The sequence below is a fragment of the Gorilla gorilla genome, chromosome 4 (genome assembly GCF_029281585.2).
Source record: "Gorilla gorilla gorilla isolate KB3781 chromosome 4, NHGRI_mGorGor1-v2.1_pri, whole genome shotgun sequence".
Classification (NCBI taxonomy): Eukaryota; Metazoa; Chordata; class Mammalia; order Primates; family Hominidae; genus Gorilla; species Gorilla gorilla.
In genome coordinates, this window is record NC_073228.2 from 23,624,889 (window position 1) to 23,637,394 (window position 12,506).

Consider the following 12,506-nt stretch of genomic DNA (forward strand, 5'->3'; position numbering starts at 1 on the left):
AAAAAAAACGCAGGGGGCGCAGTGGCACACTCCTGTAGTCCAAGGTACTCAGGAGAATGAGGTGGGGGGATCCCTTGAGCTCAGGAGTTTGAGGCTGCAATGAGCTATGATCGTGCCATTGCAATCCAGCCTGGGGGACAGAGCAAGACTGTATCTCTAAAATACTAATTAATTAATTAATTAAAGGATATAGGGTTTTCTTTGGGGGTGATAAAAGTGTTTTGGAACTAGACAGATGTGGTCGTTGCACAACATTGGGAAGGTGCTAAGTGCTACTTAACTGAACAATTTAAAATGTTAATTTTATGTGATGTAAATTTCACCTCCATATTTAACATTAAATAACATCCCTCCCACTCTTAAAATCTTCCCATGGTTCCACATTTCCTTAAAATAAAAGCCAAACTGAAAAGATCGTTGAATGCTGGCCCCATCTCTCGCTATTTTCCTTGGTCGCCACAAACTCCAGACTCACAGACACAGGGGCAGCTCTAGGGAGCGGCTCCTACTCCCCGATGTTCCCACCCCTGCCCGGGCTGCTGCCCTCGCCCAGAGCCTCTTCTCCTGCCAATTCCTGGCTGTCTCCTACTCATTCTTCAAAACACAAACCACCCCCAGGGAAGCCTATTTGCTACCCAATATGGTAGCCACTAGCCACATATGGCTACTGAGCCCTGGAAGTGTGGCTGGTGTGAGCAAGGAATTGAATTTTAATTAAATTGTATTAATTTTAATTTAAATAGCCATATGTAGCTAGTGCCTGACATACCAGACTGTGTAGCTCTAGACAGGTAGTTCTCAAATTTTAACCTGCATTATCGCCCAAAGGACTTGTTCAAACACAGATTCCTGGGACCCATCCTGAGTGTTTCTGATTCTTTTGGCCCAGGGTGAAGCCCTAAAATTTGTACTGTTAACAATTTCTCAGGTGGTGCTAATGATGCTGGTTAGGGACCACACTTTGATAACCATTGGTCTAAAGTTGAAAGTTCTACACTCAGATGATTCTAGACTCATGGTCTAGATGTAGATGTTCTGGACTGGTGGTTCTCAAAGTTCGGTCCCTGGACCAACCACATCAGCGTCACGTAGGAGCACCTTAGAAATGCAAAACTCCCATCAGCAACCCAGCCCTCTTGGGTCAGAACTGTATGTTAGCAAGATCCCCAGGGGACTGTCTGCATATTAAAATCAAAGAAACACTATTCTAGACTGTCATTCCTTGCAGTCGGGGCTTTGTTGATCTTTGTAGCACCAGCACTAAGCATAGTTCCTGGCACACAGTAGGTGCTCAACAAATAGGAGGAATAGAAAACAGTAGGCACTCAACGAATGCTTACAGGAGGAAGGAAGGAAAGGAGAGATGGTGGTTGCCCAGCTAGTAAATGTATTTTTATTTTTCTGTTTTCTTTCTCTTTTCTTTTTTTTTTTTTTTTCTGAGTCTCACTCTGTCACCCAGGCTGGAGTGCAGTGGTGCAATCTCGGCTCACTGCAACCTCCTCCACCTCCCAGGTTCAAGTGATTCTCCTGCCTCAGCCTCCTGAGTAGCTGGGATTACAGGTGCCCGCCACCATACCTGGTTAATTTTTGTATTTTTAATAGAGACGGGGTTTCACCATATTGGCCAGACTGGTCTTGAACTCCTGACCTCAAGCTATCTTCTTGCCTCAGCCTCCCAAAGTGCTAGGACTACAGGCATGAGCCACTGCACCTGGCCAGCTAGTAAATGTATTTCTCATCATTCCCTCAAAGAATGGGGGTCCCAGTCCACATCCTTAAGCCTGACTCACTATTTCAAAACTGCCTCGTGAAGAGAGAAGAGATCAATAAGGCAAGTCCTCAGATAGGAGATCAGTAGGTCAATTCTTCTCCCCACGGAGAAGCCACTTACTTACAGATCCTTCCCCCTACATCCACGGTCTCCACACCTTCTGGACTTTTAGCCTTGGGGCTTCTGACACCAGGCTATTCCAGGCTTTCTAACTGAACACTGAAGATGACAGCCTGGCCCAAGGGTGTCCCAGGTACAGAAAGGAGGAATTGTAATCAGCTAATGCAACAAACCACTCCCATTTATGCTGTATTTCTCTAGGCTCTTGTTTCTTTTTTTTTTTTTTTTTTTTTTTTTTGGAGACAGAGTCTCGCTCTGTCACCCAGGCTGGAGTCCAGTGGTGCGATCTCAGCTCACTGCAAGCTCCGCCTCCCTGGTTCACACCATTCTCCTGCCTCAGCCTCCGGAGTAGCTGGGACTACAGGCGCCCGCCACCACGCCTGGCTAATTTTTTGTATTTTTAGTAGAGACGGGGTTTCACCGTGTTAGTCAGGATTGTCTCGATCTCCTGACCTCATGATCTGCCCGCCTTGGCCTCCCAAAGTGCTGGGATTACAGGCGTGAGCCACCGCGCCCGGCTGGCTCCTGTTTCTTGACACACCTCCATCCATCTCCAGTCCTCCTTAGCATCTTCTCTTGACCCGACTCTCCAGAAATCACAACTAAATCACAGCATTTTTGAACTGAAGAGGACCAAAAAGATCTATACATATATAGAGAGAGAGAGTGAGAGTGAGAAACACCAATACTCCAAGAGAGAAAATAATCTGGTCACTGAAAAGGTTAGTGGGAGGTGGTACTCAGCTCTCCTGACCCCGACTCAGATTTCCAGACACAAGATATGGCCACAGTCCTGCAGCCACTTGCTCCCAAAGTTCTCAAGATATCTGATCCAAGGGACAATAGGTTAAAATTGAAAAATAGGCCAGGCATGGTGGCTCACGCCTATAATCCCAGCACTTTGGAAGGCCGAGATGGGTGGATCACCTGAGGTCAGGAGTTCAAGACCGGCCTGGCCAACATGGAGAAACCCCATCTCAACTAAAAATACAAAATCAGCCAGGTGTGGTGGTGGGTGCCTGTAATCGCAGCTACTAGGAAGGCTGAGGCAGGAGAATCACTTGAACCCAGGAGGCAGAGGTTGCAGTGAGCCGAGATCATGCCATTGCACTCCAGCCCAGGGAACAAGAGTGAAACTCCATCTCAAAAAAAAAAAAAAAAATTGAAAAATAAAAATGATCATGGCCGAGCACGGTGGCTCATGCCTGTAATCCCAGCACTTTGGGAGGCCGAGGCAGGTGGATCACTTGAGGTCCGGAATTCAAAACCAACCTGGCCAACATGGTGAAACCCCGTCTCTACTAAAAATACAAAAACAAAAACAAACAAACAAAAAATTAGCTGAGCGTGATGGCACACACCTGTAATCCCAGCTACTTGGGAGACTGAGGTAGGAGAATCGCTTGAGCCCAGGAAGTGGAGGCTGCAGTGAGCCAAGATCGTGCCACTGCACTCCAGCCTGGGTGACAGAGTGGGACTCTGTCTCAAAAAAAAAAAAAAAAAAAAAAAAAATCAGCATTTCCTTCTCTGCACCAGAATCGAGGTTCACAATGCTTCAGTTTCTAGGTAACTACAATTATCCTGCCAGACTAATACGATGACGGGAGTGCTAGTGGAGACCACCTGGAGACAGCTGAGGGCCATAGGTCAGGTCAGGATTGAGTTTGACAGCAGGGAAAACAGCCTGATACGGTTTGGCTCTGTGTCCCCACCCAAATCTCATGACGAATTGTAATCCCCAGTGTTGGAGGAGGGGCCTGGTGGAAGGCGACTGGGTCATGACAGCGGATTTCCCCTTTGCTGTTCTCATGATGGTGAGTGAATTCTCATTAGCCTTGGCTGTTTAAAAGTGTGTGGCGCCTTCCCCTTCACTCTCTTCCTCCTGCTCCAAACAGGTAGGACATACACGCTTCCCCTTCGCCTTCTGCCATGATTGTAAGTTTCCTGAGGCCTCCCTAGCCATGCTTCCTGTACAGCCTACAGAACTGTGAGTCAATTAAACCTCTTCTCTTTATAAATTACCCTGTCTCAGGTAGTTCTTTATAGCAATGTGAGTTTATTTTATCTCTTGGAGTATTGGTGTTTTGATCGATCAATCGATCGATTGATAGATAGATAGATGACAGATAGATAGAACAGGCAGACAGACAGACAGATAGACCTTTTTGGTTCCCTCTAACTCAAGAATGGTGCAATTGTGTGTATTAGTCTGTGGACTAATACACAGTCCCAGATCTAAAATTCTGCCCCACACATCCCTCAATGAGGGTAAACTTGCCAGGTCCACCTCTGAACCCCTTGGACACAAATACCTCCTAAACATTTAATTTATATGAAACAAACAATACCAGTTTATTGTGGGGGGAAATCCACCCCTTCAACTCTCCCTCCGCTGCCCAGAGGTAATTACTGCTAATGTTTTGTTACCCTTTATTGACTCTTTCAAGATTTTTTTGAGTCTACATATGATTATTTTTATATAATAAAATCATACTTTACATATTGTTCCATACTGGAACCTGCTTTATTCATTAAAAATATTTCATGTAAATGTTTCCAAGTCAATAAATATGAATTATTTTAGTGGTTCTTTGTTATTCCTTTTAATGGAGGTATAATAATTTCTTTAAGCACTATCTTCTTACTAACACTTGGGTTATGTCCAACTATGACAGAAATTCACTGCAATGAGCATCGTTTTTCATATGTCATTGAGCATGTGCCTCATTATTTCCTTAAGACAAATTCTTACAGGAGGAATTGATGCATCAAATCATATGCGTATTTTTCAAGCATTTGGTCCATATGTCAAATTGTCCCCAGCACGGCTGCAGTCTCAGAAAGTGAGGTCCTTGTGGCAAAGCTCTCCCAGAGCAGATGGGAGCTGAGTTGGAAGTTGGAAGATGTTGAAATAGAGACAGAGGCAGCTGTGAGAAGCATTATGGTACAGCAGGGGCGAGCACCAACTTTAACTTCAGTGGAAAACCTGGCTCCCTCCTCACAAACTGTGTGACATGGGCAAATTACTTACCCTCTCTGAGCCTCTCTTCTTCTTTTTTTTTTTTTTTTTTTTTTGAGACGGAGTCTCGCACTCTCGCCCAGGCTGGAGTGCAGATCTCGGCTCTATCTCTGCAAGCTCCGCCTCCAGGTTCACGTCATTCTCCTGCCTCAGCCTCCTGAGTAGCTGGGACTACAGGCGCCCGCCACCACGCCCGGCTAATTTTTTGTATTTTTAGTAGAGATGGGGTTTCACCGTGTTAGCCAGGATGGTCTCCATCTCCTGACCTCGTGATCCGCCCGCCTGGGCTTCCCAAAGTGCTGGGATTACAGGCGTGAGCCACCGCGCCCAGCCTAGCCTCTCTTTTCCTTCATCTGTAAATGGAGCTATGACTGCCACCCTCTCACTCTTGTAAGAACTGGAGACAATGTACATTAAAAACCTTGTACAGTTGTACACTAAATATTTTTTGAATGGATGAAATAAATTAATGGTTAGATGGATGGAGGGATGAAGTTTTAAAAAGGAAGGAGGAAGAGCAAGGGAACAGGATGAAAGTAAAGACAAAGCTCATTTGTTGGAATGTTTGTAGGTAGACTGGCTCGTTGGGTGGAGGGCTGGTCGCCTTTGGGAAGTTCTAGGAGGAAAGGAGAGACAGGGATGGTCCAAACTGAGCAGTCGTTTTCTCCACCACTACTTGTTCCTTCTTGTCTGGGTGCTGGTGGCGGGTGAGCAAATGTGTCCCTGTTTCACAATGATGACCCTAAGGCCCAGATATAAGTTGTCCCCCACCCGGAGGCAGAATCCCACACCCCAGCCTGGGCTCAGCATTGCGATGGGATCCACCAACCCCAGCTGAGCCCCTTACCTTGACGAGTTTGCCATAATCCAGTGAAGGGACCCACACTGCCCGCTAGCTCACACTTCTGAGCCCAGGGGCCGTTGTCTCCTAGAAACCAGAAAAAGCATAATGGTCACCAGGCTGGTTGGACACTTTCGCTGACCCTCCCACTCTGGCCCTATATCCCTTGCGCAGAGCAGGAACTAGATAGAAAAAGGACTTATAAAGACAAACATGGGCCTAGTGCAGTGGCTCACGCTTGTAATCCAGCACTTTGGGAGGCGGAGGCAAGCAGATCACTTGAGGTCAGGAGTTCCAGACCAGCCTGGCCGACATGGTGAAACCCCTTCTCCACTAAAAATACAAAAATTAGCCGGGCATGGTGGTGGGCACCTATAATCCCAGCTACTCTGTAGGCTGAGGTGCAAAAAACGCTTGAACCCAGGAGGCGGAGGTTGCAGTGACGCGAGATCGTGCCACCGCACTCCAGCCTGGGTGACAGAGCAAGACTCCATCTAAAAAAATAAATAAATATAAATAAATAAAGACAAATATGATTCCCATCCGTGAAGAACAACCCTTGATATGAGACGTGTCTCTACTGGGCTTTCAGAGACAGGTGGCCTTTTCCTGCCCCAACCCAGTCCCATCGTGAGCCTCTTGCCTTCCTTGCCTTTCCTCCTCTTCCTTCCTCTTTCCTCCCTTGCCTTTTTGTAAGGTTTCAGCAATCTCATTGCCACCGTCATCAGCTTCAGCCCAGCAACTGTTTATTGAGCATCTATTATGCACCCAGTGTTTCACATACATCATCTCGTAATCCTCCAACATGCTATGGAGTAGATTCTGTTATTAGCTTAATTTTGCAGATGAGGAAAAGGAGACTGAGAGATTAAGGGAATTCCCCCAATAGTAGAGTATAGATTCAAACCCTGTAGGAGTTTATAACACCTTCACTGCACGGCAGAGAGTATAAGTCTCTACTTGACCCGAAAGCAGTGCTTTTTTTTTTTTTTTTTTTTTTTTTTTTTTGAGACAGAGTCTTGCTCTGTCTCCCAGGCTGGAGTGCAGTGACACGATCTCAGCTCACTGCAACCTCCGCCTCCCAGGTTTAAGCGATTCTCCTGCCTCAGCCTCCAGAGTAGCTGGGACTACAGGCGTGTGCCAATATGCCCAGATAATTTTTGTACTTTTAGTGGAGACAGGGTTTTGCCATGTTGGCCAGGCTGGTCTCGAACTCCTGACCTCAGGTGATCCACCTGCCTCAGCCTCCCAAAGTGCTGTTATTAGATTATAGGTGTGAGTCAACCTGGCCAAAAGCAGTGCTTACAACCTCTGCAGTCGCTCCAGACAGAAACCTAAAACACACAATGCATGTGTGAGGCCTTTAAAGAGGCCACTAGTTCAGCTCGCTAAGGCCACTCAGCCAAAAGACGTGACACGGGGAGTGGCAGCAAGTAGAATCTTTGGGACCAGGGAAGATGGAGAAGAGGGAAATCTTAGAACTGCACAGGGACAACACAGGCTCACAATGTCAATGTCATTCAATGGCAATTAAGAGCAATACCCAGATAGCCTGAATCGACACACAAGGGGCCAGCAAGGGGCCTGCTCTGTGTGTGCAAACCTTTCCAGGGACTTGGCCTTGGAGGCCCCAATGGACAGGTGCTCAGCATTCAGGCCAGCAAGCCTTATCTGGGCCACAAGTTCAAAGCAAGCCTCCTGACCTATGAAAGGGGATCACGGGGCCAGACTCTGCTCTTCACAGGTAACGTGCAAGGCTGTCTATTAAATGGCAGTTCGGCTGGCTGGCTTTTACTACTTTACCTGTAAACCAGAGGAATGTGTTTTCCTTCACTGTGTGGTCAACTTTGTCCTTGATCTGGCCCACCAGACTGTCCATCTCCCGGAGCCCTGCACCATACAGGCTTCTGCCCCGTGGCGCTGCTGGTAGCTGAGTCACGGGTAAGGGCACGTGCATGTGGGCCAGAGCCACATAGAGCAGGAAGGGCCTCCCGCTGGTGCTGAAACAGGAGAACCAAGAGGTGACTCTGCAGAAGGCTCTCCTGGCTCATCTGGTGCCTCAGGGATCCTCCCTCTCCTCCAGGAAAATCCCCAAAGCTCCTTCTGCCCCACGGGCTCAAGAAGGACACATTTATCCAGAACCTTCCAAGGAAATATGAAAGCAATCTGGTTAGCCAATTAAAAATGAGAATTGTAATAACAGTTACTATCCCTTATCATTTACTGAGAGCTTATTATATGGGACTCACGTTGTCTAGGTTCATCCTCATCATAGCCCCGTTTTTCAGATGGAGAATCAGAAGCTTAAAGGACTTGCCCAGGATATGCAATTAGTTACGTGTCCAAATCTTGCTCTTAACTGCCACACTATAAAGTCTAAGGCACACACACACACCTTTAAATTTTATTTTGCAGCATCCAGACTATCCTGTCCATTCTCAGCCTCTCATTCCTTTCTTTCTTTTTTTTTTGAGACAGAGTCACACTCTTGTCGCCCAGGCTGGAGTGCAGTGGCGTGATATTGTCACACTGCAACTTCCGCCTCCTGGGTTCAAGCGATACTCCCGCCTCAGCCTCCTGAGTAGCTGGGATTACAGGTGCCCACCCCCATGCCCGTCTAATTTTGTATTTTTAGTAGAGATGGGGTTTTGCTACGTTGGCTAGGTTGGTCTCAAACTCCTAACCTCGGGTGAGCTGCCGTCCTCGGCCTCCCAAAGTGCTGGGATTACAGGCGTGAGCCACTGTGCCTGGCCAGCCTTGTTCCTTTCTAAGAGATAAATGGTTGTCTCGAGTTGATCACAGGAATTTCAAGGACACATACGACCACCAGGTAACATCTAGATCAGGGCTCTGTCAGAGGCCTTGTTGTTCGGCTGCCTCTGTACTAATCCTGATTCCCCTGGAAAGTGCAGAATGAAAGGCTTGGAGGGAGCTGGTGTGGCCTCCAAGCAAAGGTCCCAGTCCTACTCCCAGCCAAGAGCAGCTGCAGAATCACAACGGTGGCAGGGACCTTCAGGGGGCCCCTCTCCCACAGATCCATCCATGGGGGGTCTTTCAGAGGACACCAAGCAAGGGTATTGGGAGAGTACAGAGTCAACAACATTCCGGTGGGGGTAGATGCATGGCCCTTTCATACTAGTTCACGGAGTGATTCAGTTGGCCCCAGGGTTCTCCTTAGCTCACCCTGGTTTATACCACCTTACAGCCTTGCTCTATAGCCAACTGTGCCCTCAAATCTCCCCTGCACCCTGGCTCCCAGGGTCTGCCGCCCAGGACTGTGCTTGCACTCAATTCTCTTTGCTATGCATAAAACCCTGGACACAAGTCCCAAGACAGGAGCGTCTGCCTTCCCCATTTTAATCCACACTTTCTCTGCAACACTGCTAGAGTTGTGTTGTTCAGGGCAGCAGCCACAAGTCACATGTAGCTATTTAGATTTAAATTAATGAAAATTAAATCATATTAAAAGTTCCATGGCCCACACGCTAGCACATGGGTGGACCCGGAAAATATTATGCTAAGTGAAATAATCCAGTCACCAAGAAACAAATAATTGTATGATTCCACTTGTGTGAGGTACCCATAATAGTCAAATTCAGAGAGAGAAGGTAGGATGGTGAGTGGCGGGGCACTGCGGGGAAGAAAAACTGGGCAGTTTATGTTTCATGGGTACAGTTTCAGTTAGAAAAAATGAAACAGTTCTGAAGATGGATAGTGGTAATGGTTGCAAAACAAAGTGAATGTTTAATGCGACAGAACTTTACATTTAAAATGGTTAAGATGGTAACATTTTATGATTATATATATCTGTATATATACATACCCACAATAAAATACACACACACACACACACACACATACATAAATTCCTAGCCACATTTCAAATGCTCAGCAGCAGCAGGTGGCTAGAGGCTAGCAGCTTGGACAGTGCAGACAGAAAACATCTCCATTCTTGCCTAGTTTTTTCGTACAGCAATGATTTGCAGTGCCTGATGCCAACTCTCCCAGGGATGGTCATGTACAGTTGTGCAGGTTGTGGCCTGCATCAGGACATCCTGCTGAGTGAATGGGTCCTTATTTCCAGCTTACAATCTACTGGCTGGTTACCCTGCACAGGGCAGTGCCTGGCCAGTGGGGGTGTCTTTTTTTAATTTTCAGGCAGATTCCATATTGCAGTGGTGCCTAGACCTGGCTCAAATTTCAAGAATTTTGCAAACCAGTTGTTAAACATGGCCATTGCCAAAAATTCAATTATAAAAGTTCACAATTAAATAAATTGTATTTTATTGTATTTTGCCAGGCGTGGTGGCTCACACCTGTAATCCCAGCACTTTGGGAGGCCGAGGCAGGCGGATCACTTGAGGTCAGGAGTTTGAGACCAGCTGGGCCAAGATGGCAAAACCCTGCCTCTACTAACAAATACAAAAATTAGCCAGGCGTGGTGGCAGGTGCCTGTAATCCCAGCTACTCGGGAGGCTGAGGCAGGGAGAACCACTTGAAACCAGGAGGCAGAGGTTGCAGTGAGCCAAGATTGTGCACTGCACTCCAGCCTGGGCGACAGAGCGAGACTCTGTCTCAAAAAAAAAATAAATTAAATAAATAAATAATATTTTTTGAAAGTAGTACATTCTCACCATTTATCACTTCCTAACTACTACATTCTACTATGATGTAGGCTCATGGGGTTATTTACATCTATTGTATCTGTGTGGTGGAAATAACACACAATGGCTTGCTACTGCCCATCATTTCTCAATGCCACATTCGGTGACATCTCCATAGCTGGAAATCAGCCATGGTGAGATTGAGTATTTACACCTCAGGAATTGGCAAATGCTACAGATTGCAGCTGTTTTCTTAGAAATCAGCTCACCATGTGTATGGGTGAGGGGTGGTCCTGCTGTCCACCCTTCATCATCCATCATCAGCTTCCAAACTCTCACCCATTATCAAAGTCACATTAGCACCCTGAGCCAGAGGCTTACAGAGACAGGCAGTTATGAGAGATGGCAGAGCACAGGCTGATGAAGAGCACAGGCTTGAGAATCCTGCATCCAAACCTCCAGATTTGTTATTTCATGACTGTGTAGCCCTGGACAATTAACTTAACCTCTGTCATCTATAAAATGGGGACAATCAGACCTCCCCAACAAAGTTGTGTAACTTCCCACACTAAGCATCTAATAAATGGTAGCTTATTTTGTTGTTGTTTTTTGTTTCTGAGACGGAGTCTCGCTCTGTCTCCCAAGCTGGAGTGCAGTGGCGCGATCTTGGCTCACTACAACCTCCGCCTCCCGGGTTCAAGTAATTCTCCTGCCTCAGCCTCCCGAGTAGCTGGGACTACAGGCATGCATGCCACCACACCTGGCTAATTTTTGTATTTTTAGTAGAGATGAGGTTTTGCCATGTTGGCCAGGCTGGTCTTGAACTCCTGACTTCAAGTGATCTGCCTGCCTTGGCCTCCCAAAGTGCTGGGGTTACAGGCATGAGCCACTGCGCCCGACCGCTTCCTTGTTAATAATGTTGAATACATGCCAGCAGTAGTAAGCATAAATGATGCCCAAGGATGTACCTCTTTCCCTGCATCCTGATGCCAGGCTAGATTCCAAAACACGGCATCAGGCAGAGCCCACACAGACTAGTCCCTTGGGGGCATCTGTCCCGCAAGGCACCTCTTCATTATGCACCTGTGCTGAATGGAAAATAGAGTGGGGGGCCACCTGATGCTTTAAAAAAATACTGATTATATCACAGTGTGACTCCACGTTTGTTTTCTAAAACACATTCATTTCAACTATACCTTAATAAAACCAGGGAAACACATGTTTATGCACCAGCATAGAATGAGTCTAGAAGAACATACTCAGGTATTAAAACAGGTTATCCTCACACCTGTAATCCCAGAACTTTTGGAAGGCCGAGGTGGGTGGATCACCTGAGGTCGGGAGTTCAAGACCAGCCTGGCCAACATGGTGAAACCCTGTCTCTACTAAAAATACAAAAATTAGCCGGGCATGGTGACGCGTGCCTGTAATCCCAGCCAGCAAGAGAATGGCTTGAACCCACGAGGCGGAGGTTGCAGTGAGCCCAGATTGTGCCATTGCACTCCAGCCTAGGCAACAGAGCAAGACTCTGTCTCAAATAAACAAAAAACAAAACAATAACAACAACAACAAAAAACAGGTTATCTCTGGGGTGGAATTCAGGGTGATTTTTTTTTGTTTGCTTGTCTCAGTTTTCCGAGATTACTAAAGGGAACACATGCTATTTTTGTGGGAAAACAAGTGGAATGGTGAGTAGAGAAGGAAAAAAACAAGTAAGATGACAGAGGGGACATTCCAGGAGAGCAAGAAGATGGGGCAGGGTGTGGAGACAGGGTGTGGAGAAGATTATGGTGCAGGGACCGTTAAGATGGGGAAAATCATCTGATCCAAAATGGAAGAGGGCAGGTGAGAGGCACCCATCTCTCAAGAAGTGTCCCCAGATGGTGCCTGGGTGGAGGGAGGCAGGCCTGGAGGTGAAGGCAGGGCTTCCCTCATGCAGGGGGAAATGAACACCTGCAGCTCTCAGCCCACTGGCCTCTCTGGTGGTGGTTCCCTGGGGATGGATGGGCAAGGGGTCTCTCTGAAATGGACTGCTGCAATAACCACTTGTCCCCCGCCCCACCATTTTGCCATCTTCCACTAGACCCTGGCATCACAGACAACCTTCTCTAACCCAGACTTGATCTGGCAGATCTCTATTTAGAAACGTAC

At 47.0% G+C, this 12,506-nt stretch overlaps 1 protein-coding gene across 5 annotated transcripts in view; it reads right to left on the minus strand.

Moving 5' to 3' along the window:
* The window catches only part of ARSG (arylsulfatase G), a 185,395-nt gene that overhangs the window by 65,927 nt on the left and 106,962 nt on the right, over positions 1-12,506 (minus strand). For all 5 annotated transcript variants that reach the window (XM_055386988.2, XM_055386991.2, XM_031011442.3 and 2 more), the window contains exons 7-8: positions 7,555-7,751; positions 5,758-5,838 (exon numbers count right to left, since the gene is read on the minus strand). In XM_055386988.2, the coding sequence (XP_055242963.2) occupies positions 5,758-5,838; positions 7,555-7,751 (278 nt within the window). The remainder of the gene's footprint in view (positions 1-5,757; positions 5,839-7,554; positions 7,752-12,506) is intronic.